We start from the raw sequence: 19409 nt of genomic DNA, 5'->3' as shown, positions 1-19409 counted from the left end.
GCACGAAGGTGACCCCGTTAGCTTCGTACCACTCCAACACGTCCTTTGAATAGTGGCACGAAGCGAGATCCGGCCAGAAGATGGTCGGGCCATCGTGCTGCTTCAATAGTGGTAGTAAGCGCTTCTGTAGGCACTCCTTAAGGTAAACCTGCCCGTTTACCGTGCCGGTCATCACGAAGGGGGCGCTCCGCTTTCCGCAAGAGCAGATCGCTTGCCACACCATGTACTTTTTGGCAAACTTGGATAGTTTCTGCTTGCGAATCTCCTCCGGAACGCTGAATTTGTCCTCTGCGGAGAAGAACAACAGGCCCGGCAGCTGACGAAAGTCCGCTTTGACGTCGTCGTCCATTACCAGGCAATGCGGCTTCGTCAGCATTTCGGTGTACAGCTTCCGGGCTCGCGTCTTCCCCACCATGTTTTGCCTTTCGTCGCGGTTAGGAGCCTTCTGAACCTTGTATGTTTTTTTTTACGCCTCGCGTTCATCGCGTTCTGATCAAGCCTCCCGACGAACTCTGGATACGCTTCCTCGAACATTGTTAGTATTCGAGGGCGACCGCTCATGTCCGTCTCCAAAGCAGTGCAGATGTAATAGGCGCGGATCACGAATTCATTCATTTCGTGTGTCCACATGATCCGGCGCCTAGTGGTACCCACAAGTGTGGACGACTGTCGTCTGGCAGTCGCAACACGTCTCGTAGGCGCAGCGTTTCTTGGGTGATGTCGATGGCTGCTGTTTCCGTGTGGCGGTAGCTCTTCGGGTTGAACCCGGCTGGTGGCCCGTTCTTGCACATCGCCCTCCAGCCGCTGGCCGCTCGCTCTTACGCCCGTTCCAGGACCAGCTCCAGTTCGGGGACCCTCCTCGGGTGATCGCATTCTAATTAGTCTTCGTGAACGTAGCTCCATTTTCTGGGTGTATCTCCTTTGCCCGGGAGACAGCGGGTTGGCAAGGCCTCCATGACCCGGGAGGCCTTCCCCGGGAGAGATATAGCGCTCTGACTCGCTCGCACCCCCTCACTTAGCCACTTTCGACACCCGTTCTCGGAGCCAAGACCAGGTGTGTGTTTCCAGTTCACGCCCGATCTAAAAATGTCGTCATATGATCTTCGTGGAGGCGTGAGATAGGAAAATTTGAGACCAACAGGCAGGCTCCTACCCTATGTTGATCCCCATTTGAGAACCTTTTTTTTTTGAGAATTTGAGAAGAAATTTGAGAATTTGAGTTTTTTTTTTGGCAGACTTATCTCACTTCTTAACTAGGCGAACCTAGCCAGAATTTTCACCTGCCCCCGGGCTTCTGAATGCCAAAGGGGGACTATCTGCATGCTCGTGCTGTTTCAGTCCTGACCGAGAAATTGTCGGACAATCGCGCAGGTGCTAAGGATGACCGACTTTTGGATGCCGGCCAATTCCTTCTCCATGTTCAACACCTTTAGCGCTTCCAGAAGTGTCTTCGGGACAATTCCAGTTCCAGAGAGAACGACTGGAACAATTCTTGGGACCTCCCTTAGTCCCCTTGTCGACGTGTGGCCGGTCCAGTTGATGGGGGTGGGCACCATGCACTGCCTTCTGCTTCCAAGCTGCAATCTTCTCCTCCACTGTCTGCAGATTGCAGTTGAGTTGGTACTCCGCTTGCGCCAAGTGCAGAGCGCTGTATCCTCTGTCGGCGGCGCAGACAGCCCGGTATAGCGCGTTTTGGTTGGCGCGTTCTGCGAAGTACTCGCGCAGTTGTCGTACCTGGGCAACACACAGTGCAGATATGTCGACTATTCCAAGTCCCCCTTCTTTGCGTGGCAGTGAAACTCTCTCCAGTGCCGATTGAGGATGGTGCATTCCGGCCTCTTTGAATGCTTTCCTCATCCTCCTCTCAAGGTCCTCTAGGTCAGTTTTGCTCCATTTGACTACACCAAAACTGAAGGTCAGCAGGGGAACCGCGAATGTGTTGATCGCGCGTACCTTGTTCCCCGCGTTGAGGAAAGTCCTCAGGACACAGTTCACTCGACTCAAGAACTTGTCTCGCAGCTCCGTCTTGATGTCGGAGTGGCGAATCCCGGTGAGCTGTCGGAATCCAAGATATTTATAGGATTCGCCACGAACCATGTCTCTTATGAACTCGCCGTCATAGACCTCGTAACCTCCGGATTCGGTAAGCTGCCCTTTCAGCAGATGGACACAGCGGCACTTGTCGAGGCCGAACTCCATGCAGATGTCCCTGCTTATGTCTTCGACAACCCGAATAGCTACACCTAGACGCTGACGTGAATCAGCGTAGACCTTGAGATCATCCATGTAGAAGGTATGGGTCACTTCTTCGTGGGCGCCGTCGCCATACCTTATTTTATAGCCATGACCGTTTCTATTGAGCGTCCTACTGAGGGGGTTCAGTGCCAGACAAAACCAAAGCGGGCTGAAAGAGTCGCCTTGGAATATCCCCCTCTTTATCTGCAGCGTTCTAGACTGCAACACATTTTCCCCATCACTGAGGTGCAGAGACGTACTCCACTGCCTCATCGCATGCTGCAGGAACCTAACGACGACGGGATCAATTTTGTAGAGCTCCAATACCCGGACGAGAAACGAGTGAGGTATGGAGTCATAAGCCTTCCTGTAATCGATGTAGGCCATACTTAGGTTCCGCTGGTTATATACCGCCTGGCCGACTATGGCTGCGTCGATGATGGCCTGGTCTTTGCAGCCATGCGTATTTTTCCTGCATCCTTTCTGCTCTTCTGCGATGATGTGATGCTGTTCGCAGTGAGCAGAAACTTTGGCGGTAATTATGCTGCTCAGTATTTTGTACAGACTCGATAGGCACGTTATCGGTCTGTACTTTGATGGGTTCAATGTGTTGCTGTCTTTCGGGAGGAGGAAGGTGACGCCACGGGTGGCGAATTCAGGAAGGTTGTGTGGGTCACGTAGCACCTTGTTGAAGCACTCAGCTATCTTTGGATGTGCGACGGTCAGCTTCTTGTGCCAAAAGTTCTGGACACCATCGGGGCCCGGTGCTGCCCAGTTCCTCAGGTACCGCGAGGCTTCGCGGACATCGTTCTCTCCGACGATGATAGCTGGCATCTCTCCAATTTCACCACAACTCTCCTCCTCCCGTCTTAACCACATTTGCCCTTCGCGATGTTGTACTGGGGTTTCCCAAATACCAGCCCAGAAGTTCGTCACATCGCTAATATCTGGCAAACCTTCGCGGTAGTCGGGCTTCTCGTCGCTAATGTGGTCGTAGAACGCTTTTTCGTTATCTCTGAACATCCGATTTTGTTCCTGGCGCTTTGCAGAGTCAGAGTAACGTTTCAGCCGTTTTGTTAGGACGCTCAATTGCTGTACCAGTGTGTCGAGTTTTTCCGTCGGCTGGTGAGCTCCCAGCTGGCGAAGCCAGTATCACAGCAACTTGGCGACATAATTTCACCGATCTGCTGCCTCTTTTGTACGCCATCAGTCTTCCAATTGCGGCGCGCTTGTTTAGGATCCGTTGCTCCAATCTCCTTCGCTATGGAGGCTCACGCCTTTCACGGAGATGTTGGAGCAGTCCTCCTCTTGGCCTAATACGGTATCCTAAACTTTTGGCGGTCGCCACAGCAGCACAGTAAACTTTCAGTTGCAGCTCCTCCATGTTCTCAGCATCAACCAAGTGCAGCGGAAGAACGTGCTCGTTCATGAGCTTTACTGCACTTGTCAGCCTGCGGGAATGCTGCAACTTCGGGATCCTGGGGCGCGACAAAGGGTCCGTGTCGCGGAACTGTGAGATCGCCTCGTCGTAATGGAAGACCAGATCGCGTAGTAGTTGTTGATCTGGCTGTGGATCTTCCGGCTCAGGGGGTTGTTGTACTGTGGCCTCCACTGGTGCTGATTCGCGTGCCCCACTCGCGAATGAATTGCTCAGCCGTACTGAACTTCGTCTCGACACATCGCTTGCTCTGCTTGTTCTGGAGCTTAGTTCTCTCTGCACCTGCTGCTTGATCTCGTCGACTTGCGTTTGGGAGAGCATATTGTTGCGTACAATCGCTCTACGCCTCGCGTTCATCGCGTTTTGGTCAAGCCTCCCGACGAACTCTGGATACGCTTCCTCGAACATTGCGAGTATTCGAGGGCGACCGCTCATGTCCGTCTCCAAAGCAGTGCAGATGTAATAGGCGCGGATCACGAATTCGTTCATTTCGTGTGTCCACATGATCCGTCGCCTAGTAGTACCCACAAGTGTGGACGACTGTCGTCTGACAGTCGCAACACGCCTCGTAGGCGCAGCGTTTCGTTGGTGATGTCGATGGCTGCTGTTTCCGTGTGGCGGTAGCTCTTCGGGTTGAACCCGGCTGGTGGCCCGCTCTTGCACATCGCCCTCCAGCCGCTGGCCGCTCGCTCTTACGCCCGTTCCAGGACCAGCTCCAGTTCGGGGACCCTCCTCGGGTGATCGCATTCTGAGTATTCTTCGTGAACGTAGCTCCATTTTCTGGGTGTATCTCCTTTGCCCGGGAGACAGCGGGTTGGCAAGGCCTCCATGACCCGGGAGGCCTTCCCCGGGAGAGATATAGCGCTCTGACTCGCTCGCACCCCCTCACTTAGCCACTTTCGACACCCGTTCTCGGAGCCAAGACCAGGTGTGTGTTTCCAGTTCACGCCCGATCTTAAAATGTCGTCATATGATCTTCGTGGAGGCGTGAGATAGGAACATTTGAGACCAACAGGTAGGCTCCTACCCTAGTGTTGATCCCCATTTGAGAACTAACTTTTTTTTTTTTTTTTTTTTTTGTAGAAGGTGGAAATCTTGCATAGACACCCAGTCGCCGTGTTGACTGGATAGTGTGAGATTCCTACTCACCAAAAACCACCTCCTTCTTCATGCCATTTCCCTCCCGGAACCACCGTTTGGTATTACTTCGGGAGGTGGCTGTGCTTATGCACTCACTGCTCTGTGTTTCTTGCGCTCATTCTTTGGTCTACTCTCCATCTTCGTTGGAGTTCCGTCATTATTGCGACTATGACACTATTCACTGCATTCCACGAGTTCTCGCTTTTACACATTTCGTGTACGATGTTATCGGCATTCAAATTGGGCCCACACGCAACGATCAATTCTCTTCTCTGCTGGACAAATCGAGGACATTCGAAGACCACGTGTTCCGCTGTTTCGTCTACTTGACCACACTCAGGACAGAACGGTGAGTTCGCATGTCCGAACCTGTTCAAGTACCGCCTAAAACATCTATGACCTGACAGAAATTGCGTCAAATAAAAAATTACTTCTCCATGCTCTCGCCCAATCCAATTTGTGATATTTGGAATTAGCCGGTGGGTCCATCGACCGTTAGACGTGTTGTTCCATACCTGTTGCCACTTTCGTATTGAATCTAATCTTGCTCTTTTCTGCAATTCTCTGTTGCTCTGCGCGTTCGTTGTTTTTTGCATATAGCGTACGTTGTCTTCAGCGAGGATGATGTCGATGGGGATCATTCCCGCTATGACGAATACTGCTTCTGCAAATATCGTTCGGTATGCACTCGCTACTCTCATCGCCATAATTCTAAAGGTTCTGATTAGCAGTGTCCGATTTTGTTTAACTTCGAGCGCTGCGACCCAGATCGGACCACCGTAACGTAGTATCGAATTGGATACACTAGCCAGAAGGCGCCTCTTGCTACTACATGGTCCCGCGTTATTTGGCATAATTCCAGCCATTCCAGTCGCGACCTTCGCTGCTTTCTCACATGCATATTTCACGTGACTCTTGAAGTTTAGTCGATCATCTATAATAACACCCAGATATTTCAGTTCTCGTTTGGACAGGATACTGTGTTCACCAACGGTAATTTTCGATTGCTCCAAAACTTTGCAGTTACTGATCAGCACCATCTCAGTTTTCTGGTGTGCTATCTGTAGTTTGGAGTTGCTCATCCAGTCTTCGACAGTTTTGATTGCCTCTGTAGCCAACATTTGGACTTCCTCTCGAGATTCTCCGATCGCCGTCAATGAAATATCATCTGCAAAACCAGTGATTTTCACGCCCCTGGGAAGCTTCAATAACAGTACACCATCATACATTGCGTTCCATAGCGTTGGGCCCAGAATGGAGCCCTGTGGAACCCCCGCTGTTATGTTATACGACTTCTGTCCTGTCGCTGTATCATAAATCAGGACTCGGTTCTGAAAGTAGCTTTTAAGAATTTTACACACGTAATCCGGGACTAGCATTCTATGTAACGCTACCGCGATAGCTTCCCAGCTGGCACTGTTGAATGCGTTTTTCACATCGATAGTAATTACCGCGCAAAATCGATTTCCGCGCCTTTTTTGCCTCAGTGCTTTGCCGGCTGTCTCGATGACTGACTGAATAGCATCAATTGTGGATCTTTTTTTCCGGAACCCGAACTGCATCTTCGATAGTCCGTATTCACTTTCATTTTCTGTGCTGTTAAAGCCTGTTGAGAATGATTTTCTCCAGCAGTTTCCCGAGTGTGTCGAGAAGGCAGATGGGCCGGTACGAAGATGCATTCCCTGATGGTTTCCCTGGTTTTGGTAGCAATACCAGTCTCTGTCTCTTCCAGATATCTGGAAAATATCCATCATCGAGGCATTTCTGCATCGTTGCTTTGAATATGTCCGGGTACGCTTGCACAGCGGCTTTGATGGCCACGTTGGGGATTCCATCTGGACCAGGTGCTTTTTTCATTTTCAACTTTTTGACTGCCGCTATCAGCTCCCCTATGGTCACTCTCTCGACAAGATCTTCATTATCGTCGTATGGTGCAAGTGGCCAGCTCGTAGGATCATGCTGCGGGAAGAGCCCTTCAACGATGCTGTTCAACTTGTCCGGGCACGTTTCTTGGGGCGTCGAGGGACCTTTGAGTTTTGCCATCACCACTCTATATGCATTGCCCCAAGGGTTCGCATCAACGTCGCGGCACAGTTCTCTAAAGCAGTTCCTTCTGCTAAGCTTTATTTCTTGTTTGAGTGCGGCTCTCGCCACTCTGAAAACTTCCCTGCACACTGCTCTGTCGGTATCAGTTCTAGCCCTTTGCATTCTCCGTCTGGCCCGGAGACAGCTAGTCCGAAGGGTGTTGATCGCCTCGGTCCACCAGTATACTGGACGGCGTTCGTTTTTCGGTATTGTTACTCGCGGCATGGTGACGTCACAAGCCCTCGTTACAACATCTGTCAGTTCCTTTGCATTTAAGGTGGTGGCTATTCGTTCTACCTGTAGTGCTTCGATGAAGAGGTTCTTTTCGAATTCCTTCAATTTCCACTTCTTACAACTTGTTCTCGTCACTCTCCTTGTTAGCGGAGACTGGGTGCTGACGGTGTATCGAATTGCTTGATGGTCGCTGTTGGTATAATCATCACACACTCTCCAGTTTATGTTAGATGCTAACGACGGGCTGCAGAAGGTTACATCAATAATTGACTCTCTCCCATCTCTGCGAAAAGTGCTAGTAGAGCCCTCATTGACTAGTTCAGCTTTGCCAGTCCTTCGAGCAGACTAAACCCCCTCGCATTGGTGAATCTGCTCCCCCACTCTACTGCCCAGGCGTTGAAGTCCCCGCCGATAACTATGGGATTCCGTCCGATGAGCTCTTCCGTTATATTGTGGAGCATCTGGTCGAACTGCTCGATCGTCCATCTCGGAGGTGCATAGCAGCTGCATACAAAGATATCGTTTATTTTGACAATCACGAACCCTTCATAATCACTGGATACAACTTCCTGGAAGGGGTATTTTCCCAACGTCGTAATTGCGGCTATTTTAGCTTTATCGGTCACCCAATTTCCGTTGTTTGGGGGTACCTGATACGGCTCTGCTATGATCGCCACATCGCATTTGGTTTCAGATGCGACTTGCCATAGCAATTGTTGTGCCGTGTCGCAGTGGTTGAGGTTTATTTGTGTTACCTCCATTTAGTTGTTGCTGCCAGCGCTCTTTTAAGGACTGGGCATCTCGAGCCCCCGGTAACGTGATCGTTATCTGCCTCCGCCGTACAGAGCATGCATCTTGGAGGCTTAGTACACACTTTCGCTAAGCGCCCCTTATCCCCACATCTTAAGCATGAAGCCGATCTATCAGGTCCATTGCAGTTTCTAGCTTGGTGGCCAAAGTACATGCATTTAAAACACCTCATCATTTGCTGAATAGCTCTCAGAGGGCACACCGTCCATCCAACTTTTATTTTTCCAGTCTCTAGCAGTTTTCTTGCTGCGATTCTTGGCAGTTTTATCACTGCTGTTTGTGTACCTCCAAATGCTTTCCTCAGTCGGATTGTTAAGGAGACATCGCTAAGTTCGAACTGTTCGTTCAGGGCTTCTCTCAGCTCGTCCTCTGTCGTGATCTCATCCAGATTTCTACATTCGATCGCTATCTCTTGGGAAAGAGCCCTAACTTTCGCCGTTTCTCCCAGAGATTTTTCGACTAGCTCTTTATATGTCGAACTTTTAATCGCTGGGTTCTTCTTCAATTCAAACAACATTTCTCCATTCTGTGTTCGTCTTATCCTGGCCACGTTTTCCCCAAGATTCTGTAAGGACGGATCTTCTTTCACCTTCCGCAGGATCTCAGCATAGGTCGCAACACCCGCTGCGCTCACAATAAGAGCTTCTGGTTTCTGCCTCTCCATCTTCGGCTTAATTTTTCCTTTCTTTTTGTTTTCTTTCTTCTTCCTTTCGATTGTCTGCCACCCGTTCGGCTCTTCATTGTTTTGCTTATTTTCACCCCTAGCACCTTCACAGCCATCTTTGTGTTTTTTCGTCACCTTCTTTTCTTCTGGAGTTTGCCTTCTCCTCTTTGCGGTTAGTGGGGTAGAGTCTACCGTCGGTGTCACTTCCTTTGCCTTACTCTGCACAGCTTCTTTCAGAGCATTCTCCGCTTTTTCTGCTCTCGCCCGCCAGATCTGCTGTTCACGTTCAGCTATCGCAAGCGCTGATCTTATTTTTATGGTAAGAGTTCTTATCACCGCATGAACATTACTACGAGGTTTGATGTATTCGTAGAGTTCTTCACTTGCCTTCTTGGCTTCGCCCAGCTTAGTTCTCACATGCAAACTCGGCTGCTCATTCTCGGGTTTGCTGTTGTTGGGTGTTGGTACCTGATATTGGTTCAAAATCGGTGATCTCATCACCTGTCCCCTTCTTGCGAAAATTTGTTCGTCTGCTTGTTCGCTCTCGATTTCGATTGTATTTTGTGTGTACTCCATATGTAAGTGGGTCCCACCTTCAGGCCGCTATCTCCACTCGGAATGTGCAGTCGCTTAAGTGATCCCATGGTTGTCTATGCAAGCAGGGAGGCCATGCAAAGGGTTGGCACGATCCTTCATGGGGTACCGTGCTCAGAGCCGGATCAGCGCAAGACAGGAATGCAACATCTGAGCCCACACGATCAACGAGTTTTGAACGTACCTGAAGGCCTGCCAGGTTTTTAACGGGACGGAGGCAGTCACGCCATTAACCCGCTAGCCGTTTCAAGAAGGTGTCACCCTGCTCTACTAAAGTAACGGAATAGCGCGGCTGTCAGCCCTATAGCGTCTCTTCCAAATCATTCCAAATCAGTCATGCGTCGTTATTACTAGTATGCCGTAATTAGAATCTCACTGGCGTCGATCCTAATATGCCTGTTGGCATTCCTTCCTTCACTGTGTGTCGCGGTATTTCTCCCGCGCTAGCTCCCTAGGGCTTTACCGCGCCCTTACTCGCGTTGTCACCCGATTAGTCGCCTCTTACGACAGGGACAGGGACCAAAAACCCGGAACGCTATTCTAGGCCGGCAGCTCCACGGCCTTGTATGTACGCAGGCCCTACCGCTGCTTGGTCCGCTGGACGAATGAACTTGACAAATTCAGCTTATTGGCGACATCCCGGACCGAACTTCTCGGATCACGTCTAAACTGCTTAACTACGCGCTTGTGATCTTTTTTTTTTTTTTTTTTTTTTTTTAACTACGCGCTTGTGCCGTTCTTCACCTTCCGGTCGATGGTTAGGTTCTCGAAGTATCGTTTTAGTACTCTGCTGACCGTGGATTGGACGATTCCCAGCATCTTACCGATGTCCCGATGTGACAACTCCGGATTCTCGAAATAAGTGCACAGGATTAATTCACGACGCTCTTTTTCGTTCGACGACATTTTTCCAAATTTACGAAAAATTGACAGTGAAGCATGGCCAACGTGATCTATACACTCTTATCTGATTATAAGCGAAAGCTGAAGATATAATTCCTAAAAATTAAATTTCTACAACGTTTTTTCCGTGATGCAATTTGATGTGACACAACGTTTAATCGTTTTTCTTGTTGTCGTTGCCGCTTGAGACGTGTCTACGAAGCAGGGCTTGACAATTACTTCTTCCTTTTTCTTCAGCCAGAGTCATTTTTGGTTGTGATATTTCTCTACGCATACTGAAACATTTCGAGTATCGTTCTTTTCTGATATCGTACCCATTGAATTTGAAAGCAGACGCTTTCACTTGAAACTGCTCGAATATGCTATATCCATTATCATCTGAATGAGTTATATGTTAGTTTCAGTTTCACATGTGAAAGGATAATTGCTGCTTTCAATGGAAAGTGTCATTCAATTTCATTTCTCCAAACTGGATTTTCCGGACCGTCTTTCGAATATAAAGTGGAATTAAAGGAAGCATATGAGGGCATGTTAGTCTTACAACTAGCTCCGACAGCTGATTACACCTGCTGGTATACTGCACATCCTTTCACATCGTCATACTCAATAGTTTCAGTGAATACGTTTCGAATTCAAACGAAATTTTCATTCGAATATAAAATACTTTCGTTCGATGTAAGATAAGGACCGTATCGTTATTTATGGGTACGCCTTAGAGTCTCCGTCTGAAAAAGACTATAGCTTGTTTCGACAGCTGTTTATTTTTCTCCTGTTGTTGACACAGTTAGCGTTCAGTTAGCATTGTTAAAAGATCGTTTTTTCCTAAAAGTGCAATCATGAGAGGGCTAACAGAAGAAAAACGAAAATCCATTGTGACCAGATACTGCTCCGAAACAGGAATATCAATGAGAAAATTGGCGAAGGCGGAAGGAGTAAGCGTCCATGCGGTCCAAAACGCTATCAAGCGATTTGGTATGTATAATACATTGAAGGATCTACCCGGTCGCGGCAGAAAACCTGGGCCATCCAAGCCAAACTTGGATAAAAAGATTTGCAGGCAATTTGAAAGAAAAAAGGAATTATCGATACGGGATTGCGCAAAAAAGTGTGGAACATCAATCGGTATGGTTCAACGTGCCAAAGAACGTAACTCACTGAAGGCATATAGAAAGCAAAAATGTCCCAAACGCAGCCAAATTCAGGCAAGTTCCGTGAAAACCCGTGCCCGTAAGCTTTACGATGGGATTTTAAGCAAACGCGAACTGTGCATCGTCATGGATGATGAAACCTACGTCAAACTGGACTACAAAACTCTTCCTGGGGCACAGTTTTACACTGTAAAGCAAGGAACAGATGTCCCGAACGCGGAGAAGTCAATTTTTTGCGAAAAATTCGGTAAGAAAGTGCTGGTTTGGCAAGCTGTTTGTCAATGTGGCATGAAATCATCTCCTTTCTTCACTCTCGGGAATATGAATGGTGAAATTTACCGGAAAGAATGTCTCCAAAAGCGTGTGTTACCGCTCATCCGAAAGCACACTGGTCCGACACTATTTTGGCCTGATTTGGCATCATGCCACTATGCACGTTTGACCTTGGATTGGTATCGCGAGAATAATGTCGATTTTGTGGAAAAGGAGATGAATCCTCCAAATTGTCCGCAAATAAGACCTATTGAAAAATTTGGGGCTTTGATGAAGGGACGACTGCGGAAGAAGGACAAGGCAGCCGATGACCTTGAGCAGTTCAAAAAGGATTGGATAAATGTGAGCAAACAAGTCGATGAGACGGTTGTCCAGAACCTAATGAGGGACATCAAGAAGCAGGTGCGATCATTGGCGCGAAAATCAGAATCTTGATTATTTTTTACTGTTACTCCTTTCTTTCATTCATAAGATACAATATTTTGATATCAGAACTGAAAAATAAATGCAATATTTGAAATAAAGCTGTGTTTTGAGCGTACCCATAATTAACGATACGGTCCTTACTTTAATTTTCATATGACGATTTGACAGTGGCGTCGACCGGGGGGTGCGAGAGGCTGGGGCCTTACCGCCCCCGGATACACGATTTTAGGGGGATTTTAGATTGAACTGAATTTATATGAATACTAACTGACCCGGCAAACTTCTTCTCGCCCAAAATTAGTTTTTTGTTATCAATACCTTCAAACAATCACGTTTTCTTACTAAACGCAAGTTCATGAGTCCAATCGCAGAACTGTTCATTGATTGATCTTCTAATCGACCCCGTTGAATTAACCTTTTACTAAAAAATTCCTAGTACTTCTACCAAAACTCGTCATCATAATATCACATTTTTTTCAGACACAATTCTCGTTCAAGATTTTTCAACCACTTGCAAATAATATGTTTCTCTGTTACATGGAATAAATGTTTGATACAGAAAATATGATAGAATGAAGACAGAACCCTCCCCTCTTTTTCCCTTAGAGAGGCCGTTTTCTTCTTCCCTTAGAGAGGGGGAGGAGTGTTTATTCACCATAGAAACGTTTCGTTCCCCCTAAAATCTTCACATTCCAAATTTGGCTCCATTTGCTTGGTTAGTTTTCGAGTTATGCAGAAATATGTTTTTCATTTGTATGACAGCCCACCCTAAGTGAGGGGGGTGGAGTGTCGAACCACCATAGAAACATTTATTGCATCCTAAAACCTCCACATGCCAAATTTAGTTTCGTTTGCTTGATTAGTTCTCGAGTTATGATTGATTCCTTTTCAAATTAGTATTCTTTTTAAATGAAAAACACACTTTTCTACAGGTGGTGAAAAAAATCTCATACGAAAATTGTTTTTGAAGACAACTTTATACTATAATGAAAAGATTCAGTAACAATGTTGGAAATGTATAGACAAATGGTTAATACACGCAGAAATGCGTGTTTCAAGTCGTAGCGAAAATTTTCATTAAAATTTAAATATTTCAAAACTGGTTTCGTGTTTTCTATTCCAATAGAGATTACGCTAACGAGTTTGAAACCCAAATGATGACCTCTAATTGAAAAACGCCACCAGACATCGAAAAAAATCTCGGTCGAAATAATGAAATAGTGTACATCCATGATTCGATAACGATGACGCCTCTCCCTTGGAGAGGGGGTAGGGGTCTCGAACCACCTCAAAAACATTTATTTGCCGCCTGAAACCTCGACATGCCCCATGTGGTTCCATTTGCTTGATTAGTTCTCGAGTTATGCAGAAATTGGTGTTTCATTTGTACGGCAGGCTCGTCTAAAAAAGGAAAAAAATAGGTTCTTCGATTCACCCTAAAATGAAAATGGTCACCCTAATGAAAAAATAAAAAAAAATACAAGTCTAATGTTTCGCGATAAAGAACAAAATTAACAATTTTTACAAAAGTCTTAGAACCACTTTATCGGTTTGACATGGAATGGTTGTAAAGATAAGCAAAATTTGTTGAATTTCCAATTTTCCAAGTTTCCGAATGATTTTTATACGTTATAAAAATGAATTTCCAATTTTACAGTTTTCCGAATGCTTTTCATGCATTAAAATGATTTTCTAATCATCCACAGTTAATTAGAGTTATCATATTATTTGTTCACTACTGTATCTGAAAATTGAAAATTTAGAAATTCAGAATAGTAGTGAAAAATAGTGACATAAACCAGATAATTCATTTTCTCTTCATTACAGGCAAATTCTACCCAATGGCACATTGTATTTTCCACCGTTTGCCAGTCATTTATTCAGAACTGATGTGCATGACACAACCTATAGATGCAGAATTTCTTATCTTCATTATAAATTGTTAAGTAGGAACGTTAAAGTGCGAGCAGGTAAGATCTACGTTTTTACAATTATCTAATGGGAGTAGTAACAAGTATTGATGTTCATTATGTAACTTGAAAGCTTCAATCGGAGAAAACGGTACATTGTATTTTATTCAGTTTTAGTCCGTTGGTAGCTACATAGCTTTCCGGCTTTATTTGATATTCGCGCATTCACGCGAATAATACGATACGACTTAGTAATAGTTACGCCATTGTTCGTAAATACAGTAGAACCTAGATTATCCACGGAATGACTACCGGTGTAGAAATGTACTAACGGTGTAGTCATTCCGTGGATAATTTTGATAGTTTGATTATTTTGTATTGGTAAAACATTGTTTTCATGATGGAATTTCATGTGTGCATTTCATTGTTATCCGTTATCCACGATGACCTTGTTACTCGATTCCGTGAATAATCGGGGTTTTACTGTACATCAAAACTTTTTTCTACACCCAGTAAAAATATAAACTATTCATTCACTACTCACTTACATTTTTCTCCATAGTTTTACGTGAAACATATGATGTGTATGTAGAAAAGGTCGATGTTATTCTTGGAAATACCGCTTTTTTGCGTTGCCATATTACTCCCTATGTACACGAATTTGCTAAGGTGTCAGCATGGTACCGTGATAAAGAGTTGTTCATCCCAGAACAATCGGAATATGGTAATACAAATATTGAATACAGCTCAGTATTTTTGGTTATACTTTTTCGTGAATTACAGGCACACGTTTCACGGTTGCAACTCCGAGTGGTGATTTGTATATACGAAGTGTTACCGTTGAAGATAAACAAAAGCCGTTTTCTTGTGTAATGACTGATACGTTAACCGGAAAAAGTAGGATGAGTCCATCTGTGATCTTAACGATAAAGGGTAATTCATATACAATCGTTGTTTGCCATATCTATTTCAGTCCAATCGCGTTCTCGTACTTCCGCTATCAGTACACCCATACCTCGCTATACGGCCGCTCGTTATACGGCATTTCGCCGAACAAAGTTGGAACCGATCCGATAGAATTTGTATGCATTTGTATGAGAATAATTGATTCGTTATACGGTTTTTTTCTTAGCGACCAAGGAACGTATCTAGGCCGTAAAGCGAGGTATGGGTGAACTAGGCAAGGCACAATAGCATGATGATTCAGTGATATTTAAATGAACAATGGAAGATAAATTCAAATCATGGTCATGCGATATGGAAGTAACCTTGATCAATTTTGTTTAGAGCAGATTATTGAAATAACAGGCACCTTAAACCATACGTTTTGCTTCGTATTTCGAAAAAAAAGTCCCAGAGTGTCGATTTTTGACAAAAAAAAACCGAGATGACAGTAGATCTCGTTTTATGCTATTTTAAGACATTTGTTCTCAAACAATTTTCTTTAAAAGTCCGATTCCCTCTACTACTTGGGTGATTTTTCGATTTTCAAAAAACTCAAACTTTGACCGCTTTGCGCCACTCTTCCTTAAGTCCGATTGAGCAAAGGGTGTTTTTTCAAGATTTTTTATGAGGTAACTTGTTGAAATTCGGGATGACCATTTTCATTGGCACCCTAAGTATACACATATTACGTGCATTTATTGAAAGGTTTTTTTTATCTTTTTCAGAATTTTTATCGGATTTAGCGCCAATTACCACTCAGAAACCTCTCACGGAAATAACGGTTGACAAAGGCAACGACGTCCATCTTCCGTGTAATGTTCAAGGCAATCCTCCGCCAAAATTCAAGTGAGTAGTCCAAATGACGTTTAAATTTACAGAGACCAATTTTGAGTTCGATTCTCGTCGAATCTTTTAATAACGTGTTGCTCACATTATCTAAAAAGGTGTCACATTAGACTGTATGTTTTCATCCCCAACAATTAGCTTCTGGGCCTTAAGGCAGTATTCTAGTCTAGAAAATTGAAAAAAATATATTTTTTCATATTTCTGAAGTTTAGGCATTCAAAAATATATCCTTAAAAAAGAACTTTCCGAAAATCTCATTATTTGCCGAGTTATAACCATTCACTAAGATGCGGTATCTAATCTTATACGGCCTTGACACAAATCATAGAACGCGTTTTTCTCGAAGTCGTTTTTTTTTAAACTGGCGTACATGATATTTCAAGTGCTATTGAAACGCTATTGATACTCGAGTTTATATGAATACAATCTGTATGCATCTCTCTATCGCATGCTACAAACTAATAAAAATTCTTTTCATTTTTTAAGTTTTCTATTTTTAAAAACCCAGAAACGTAAAAAAACGTTTCAAACATTTTTTTTTTCAAAAGACTGCATTTGTCAAAAAGCATGTTTGTGTCTTGTTTGAGGTGCATGCCATAGCGGCATCTTCACTGATTCAGAATCTGTTCGATTTTTTTTGTTTCAGATAACCAGAATCGTGTACGCCATGACATACCTTTTTTGAATCCCCTCGCCTCATCGGCTCGTAACTATTCTAATTATCACTATTTCTTTTCCGTTCAATTTTTGTTTCATTGTTAAAAGATAGATAAACAGATAATGATATAATGGATAGTCAAAATATTCTTTGTTTTATTTTGACGTGGGACTACGTCTAATCGAAATATATGAAATGTAAAATGAAAACCTAAACACAGCACATGCAGGAAAAAATGAAAGATTTCGAATGCTTATAACTCGAACATTCTTAATAGATCGCGAAGATGTTTGCATCAATTTTTAGGAAGTATTTCTACGCATCTATCATATTTAATTAAAAATGTTATTTTTCCTCAGATAAGCAATTGAATAACTGTAAAATGTCAATCGCTATCTAAACGCCCGATTTACGGTTTACCCAACACAGCCATCAAAACCAAAGTGCCTGGGGAAATTGACATTGCAAATACATTTTTGTTCCCACCGACATGTTTACATCCCATGAATTGTCTATGTTTCAATTGACATCGTTTACATCTGGATCTTTTTGTATGTTTCAGTTGGTTTCGCTTGTCCAGCTCAGGATCGATTTATGCCGTTCCATCATCCAAACGCATTTTCTCATCACAGTCATTATTGTTTATTCGAGAAAGCGATGAAAGGGACACCGGTAGATGGGTAACTATTTAACAATGTTATACAAATAAGTTCTTACTCCACAGGTTCCTGTGAACAGTAGCATCTGGATGTGACAGTAGCATCTGGATGTGAGATGAAGTTTGCTTATTTGCTTGTTATTATGAATCACAAAAAAAATACTCGTACAATTTTTTTTTTAATTTTTGTCGTACAATTTAAAATGAGTCTCCTCTATAAGACGAATTGATGAGTATGGAACAAGATGGATCTCTTTCGTTAATGCAATTTTAAGGAAACTGGCTAGGACAAGTCTGGCAAAGTTGTTCGTCTTATATCGTCTTATAAAGAACTTCTGGTGGCATCTGTTATATTTTTCTTTCTTTCTTTCTTTGTTTTTAAGAGGCTTTAAACTTTGCAGTTCATTCGCCTCTATTATATTTTTCGATATATTAGTGCATCATTATCTGACTGACCATGTTACTCTTCAAAAGCTCTGTTGACGCTTTGTTAAGAACGAATTTTTGATGATCAAAAATTCAGCACATCGAAAGTCACTCTATCATTCTATCTATCCAAAATTCGTAGAATTTATAAGGGCCCGTTCCCGTGTGAAAAAGTCATATTAATGTAATAACGAACCTTGTGTTTATTTACCAATCGTAGATATGCAAGGCAGTGAATCAGTTCGGTGAGCAGGAACTTCATATTCATTTGACAATCAACTCGGAGCTAGTGGTGCAAATCCAACCACAAATACAAATTGTTAATACTGGAACTCCTGCCAAATTCAACTGCATGATAGTTGGCTCAAAAATAGGGAAAATCGAGTGGATTCACAACGGACTTGTTGTGGATGACAACGACGCAAAAAGTGGAAGGTAAGAAATACAATGGTGAAATTTTCGTTGTTAATCAAGTTTCATTTAACCCTTTAACCTACAACATCGAGCCAAATTCGTGATCGGGCCACTACCTTTGCTACTTTGTGTTTTTAAAAGGCTTTGAACTTTGCAGTTCATTCACCTATATCGGGTCCGAAAACTATAAAATCGAACCTGACACGTGCTGCATTTGCATATCATAGGGCGCTAGGACGCTCAGGCTGTGTAGTGAATTAGTTCAATGAGTGATCAACCGATGTTCTGTATTTCCGCTCTGTTGGGAAATAAATCATAGGTTTAGGGGTTAAGAGGTTAATTTACTATTCTTGATTTTTGAATAATTGATTCTAACTTTGTTTTCATTCGTATGATTATTCCATCCAGAATAACATTCATAACACCGACTATTTTATCAATAAACAATGCCAACAAGAACGATCGTGGTGTTTATCAATGTATTGTATCCAATACAATAGGTAGCGAACAGGCCAGTGCAGAGTTGGAAATCGGAGGTAAGATATGTTATTATAGAAAAACTTCATTCATAGAAAGAAAAAAAAATTTCATAGAAAGGATAAAGATAACATACTTCCAGGCATGAAAAGTGGTAATTTGTTCTTTATCGCAAAAAAAATCGAACCACCGGTTAACTTTGAAAAATCATATCTCAAAAACGTCCATTTTCCATTTTCTTTTTTCTTTTTAATTTCAAAGGCTAGCTCATTGGCTCAAATTTTATATGTCGATCATTTAAATCGGTTTAGTGGTTCAAAAGTTATGAGTTTTTGAAAAAAAAAGTATTTTTTTGGAAAAAGTGAAAAAAAAGATTTTTTGGACGGATGAAAAAAATAAAAAAATACGGGTCTAATGTTCTGCGATTAAGAACAAAATTACCACTTTTGACGAAAATCTGAGAACCACTATATCTGTTTGGCATGGAATAGCTGTATATCTATAATAGCGACCCCACCGACTTCAAGTATCATACTATTATTTCTATTATCTGGCGACTATGAAGACGTGGCCGGCGTCGTTATTGACGATTCAACACGTTGAACCCTACGTCGGTCCCTGAGAACTGATTCTGAATTATCCGTCGGTTTCGCGCCGGCTCATCGAACCAACAAGGGGCTGTCCACATACCACATGAACAATTTTAGGGGGGTAGGGGGTATGAAAATGTCCACGCTTGTCCACGTAGAGGGGGGTGGGGGTATAGACTATGTCCACGTGGACACGAAAAATAAATATTTTTTCAAATATAATCACCGATACATTCTAACTTAAATAAAAACTGATCCATATCCAAGAATTTTAAAACTTTCCGCCCATCCTGAGTATTCCGTATTTATCCATAAACGAATTGAGCTGCCTGAGAGTGCTTCATATATTTTTACTAATATCATTGAACTTCTTCACTGAAATCTATATTCTGAAAATAACTTATGTAAACTGTGAGCGACAGAGCTATTTTGTATGATCCTATAATTTTATAGTTGCGGGCTATGCATATACGTTCATAGCTCAAACCTATAAAAAAATAAACGATTCCATAATGGTTATGTTTTGTAAAATTAT

At 43.5% G+C, this 19409-nt stretch overlaps 1 protein-coding gene across 2 annotated transcripts in view; it reads left to right on the top strand.

The window, feature by feature from the left end:
• Positions 1-19409, top strand: part of LOC129769998 (cell adhesion molecule Dscam2) — a 188629-nt gene that overhangs the window by 76425 nt on the left and 92795 nt on the right. For both annotated transcript variants that reach the window (XM_055772566.1, XM_055772565.1), the window contains exons 4-10: positions 13778-13920; positions 14423-14584; positions 14644-14793; positions 15531-15651; positions 16872-16989; positions 17614-17828; positions 18216-18343. In XM_055772566.1, the coding sequence (XP_055628541.1) occupies positions 13778-13920; positions 14423-14584; positions 14644-14793; positions 15531-15651; positions 16872-16989; positions 17614-17828; positions 18216-18343 (1037 nt within the window). The remainder of the gene's footprint in view (positions 1-13777; positions 13921-14422; positions 14585-14643; positions 14794-15530; positions 15652-16871; positions 16990-17613; positions 17829-18215; positions 18344-19409) is intronic.

This window comes from Toxorhynchites rutilus, chromosome 2 (genome assembly GCF_029784135.1).
Source record: "Toxorhynchites rutilus septentrionalis strain SRP chromosome 2, ASM2978413v1, whole genome shotgun sequence".
In the NCBI taxonomy this organism is placed as follows: domain Eukaryota; kingdom Metazoa; phylum Arthropoda; class Insecta; order Diptera; family Culicidae; genus Toxorhynchites; species Toxorhynchites rutilus.
Note: the sequence above shows the minus strand (reverse complement) of the source record. Positions and strands in the feature narration are given on the sequence as shown.